This window comes from Gadus chalcogrammus, chromosome 3 (assembly GCF_026213295.1).
Source record: "Gadus chalcogrammus isolate NIFS_2021 chromosome 3, NIFS_Gcha_1.0, whole genome shotgun sequence".
Classification (NCBI taxonomy): Eukaryota; Metazoa; Chordata; class Actinopteri; order Gadiformes; family Gadidae; genus Gadus; species Gadus chalcogrammus.
The window spans coordinates 26,347,755-26,350,254 of record NC_079414.1 but is presented as its reverse complement, the minus strand read 5'-3'; the positions used below and the strand labels follow the sequence as shown (position 1 = coordinate 26,350,254).

Here is a 2,500-nt window from a genome sequence, read left to right as displayed (position 1 = left end):
GTCCCAGAGCAAGACACCTCACCCTGACTGCTCCTGACGAGCTGGCTGTCGCCATGCGTGGTTGACTCCCCCGTCGGTTTTGAAATGTGTGTATGAATGGTTGTAAGTCGCTTTGGATAAAAGCGTAAAAAAAAAAATAACCAAAATCCCCCTCAATGTAAATGTTGTCAAAACAGAGACGTCTCACGCACGTGCGCCTTCTCCTTGACGGCCTTGACCTCCTGGTTGAGCTCCTTGATGTCCCTCTGCAGGAAGGTGCAGAACTTGTCCACGTTGGCGTCCCTCTCCGCGGACGCCTTCTCCACGGCGCCCTGCACGGCCGTCATGGACGGGCCCAGCGTGGCGAACATGGCCAGGTCCTCTGGGGGCGTGGGCACCTCGTACGTCTGGATCAGATGGTACATCTGGGACACCACCTCCTGCTGCTCCTCCAGCACTGAGATCTGGGGAGCAGGAGCAGGAGGAGGAGGAGGAGGTGGAGGAGGAGGAGGAGGAGGAGGAGGAGGAGGAGGAGGAGGAGGAGGAGGAGGAGGAGGAGGAGGAGAGAGCCGGGACAGGAGGAGGAAGGCAACATGAATGAATGAATCTGCCGCCGCAAAGATTACAAAGGGGATGAGCACAGCAATGAAGATGATGATGTTGATAATGACGATGATGCAGGAGAACATGAATGAATGAGGAGGAGGACATGAATGAATTAATTAATTAATGAATCTGCCACAAAGATGAGAGAGATGAGCATAGCGATGAAGACGATGATGATGATGATGAGGTTCTCAATGACGATGATGCAGATGAAGAAGACGTTCATGATGAAGATGAGGTCGACGATGACAACCAAGAGGGAAAGCATGAAGATGAAGAAGGTGAGGAAGGGAAGAAGGTGACGAAGAGGTTGACAATGAATAATGGGGACGAGGAAGAGGAGGATGAGGACGGAAGGACAAAGAGGTGAAACACTTCCACATAAGGAACAAACATGACTAATGAAGGGTAAAGCCCCGTACTCTTTCCTGTATCTCGTCCAGGAAGGTCAGGGAGTTGACGAACTCGGTGGTGGCCGAGGGGACGACCCCCAGCCTGATCTGGGCGTCCAGGGACTCGGACATGATGGCGTCCAGCCTCTTCTTGGCCAGCAGGGGCAGCATCTCATGGACGGTCTACAGAGAGAGAGGAGAACAGGCCACCAGGGGATTCACTTCACACGTCGTACGCAGGCTTTTTCTAGTTCTGTGTGTCACACCAACATTGCGGCGGCATGTGCCTCAGGAAGTAGAGAGAGGGTGGGTAACCGGTTGGTTGCTAGTTCGATTCCCAGACGAGCTAGCTATCGCCCTGCATGGCAGACACCGCCGTTGGAGTGTGAATGGGTGCATGAATGGGTGAATGTAAGCCGATATTGCAAAGCACTTTGAGTGGCCACTGGTTAGAAAAGCGCGGTATAAATGCGGTCCATTTACTATTTACCATCTATGATGTCGGCATTAGATTAGAGACATGTATAGAGACAATGATATGCTTTAGATGTACATCTCTGTGTATATTATATTCAATAGGCCTATTCAATTTTGTTCAACGTATTGCACAGAACAGGCCTAAGAGTACTGAGACCAGGAAATGGAGTTTAGATTCTAACCAGAAGAGCAAAAACTAAAAAGTAGTAACATGCAGAGCATGTACATACGTAGTTTGATAGATATTATAAATAAGACATATGCAGTATGAACAGTATTGATAGGAGAACAGCAGTATAGAGTGATGTATTCAGTAGAGGACTTTGAACTCTATGAACGTTAATTATGAACATTAGTCTGACTATTTGTAGAAGAAGGAAACACAAAAATAAGGTGTTTCTGTAAAACTAATGCTTTGCTTCCAAAGGATGCCCTACTTTGATGTGCTGTTCTTTGAATCCTTTCCATTCGCGTCTTCCTTTGAAGAACGGAAATAAGTACGGAAAATTGTATACATCACAAAGAGTGGCATTTGTCTATGGTGGTTATATTTGTCTAAAACAAAAAAAAAGAATTTAGAAAGAAACCAACCTTGCAGAGTTCACCTGGACTCTGAATAGCCTCCCTTCTCACCCCCCATCACCCCTCCTCCTCCCTCACCTTCCAAAAAAACCCATCTTACGACTGCGACATGTTGTTGTTTCTCTTTCTTCAGACAAATGCGCTTATTATAAGTCGCTTTAGATAAAAGCCTATGCTAAATAACCTGAAGGTAAATGTAAATGTGAAATTATGTGCGTGTGTTTGTGAGTGAGAGAGAGTGAGAAGGAGTGAGAAGGAGAGAGAGAGAGAGAGAGAGAGAGAGAGAGAGAGAGAGAGAGAAAGAGAGAGAGTGTTGGAGTTGACCTCCAGACAGCGTAGGGGAGATGGGGTGAGGTTGTTTTTCAGCTGAGCCGTGTCTACTAGGAGCAGCCCCAGTTGTCTCTGTTGTGTGATGGCCAGGGCTTGTTTATACTGCCAGTGATACTTCTGGAGACTTTCCCTAA

General features: G+C 47.5%; 1 protein-coding gene across 1 annotated transcript in view; it reads right to left on the bottom strand.

The window, feature by feature from the left end:
• Positions 1-2,500, bottom strand: part of dnah6 (dynein, axonemal, heavy chain 6) — an 82,436-nt gene that overhangs the window by 71,452 nt on the left and 8,484 nt on the right. Inside the window, exons 13-15 of the mRNA XM_056587316.1 lie at positions 2,361-2,500; positions 1,008-1,160; positions 192-443 (exon numbers count right to left, since the gene is read on the bottom strand). The exon at positions 2,361-2,500 is cut by the window's right edge and continues 12 nt beyond it. Coding sequence (XP_056443291.1) covers positions 192-443; positions 1,008-1,160; positions 2,361-2,500 — 545 coding nt within the window. The remainder of the gene's footprint in view (positions 1-191; positions 444-1,007; positions 1,161-2,360) is intronic.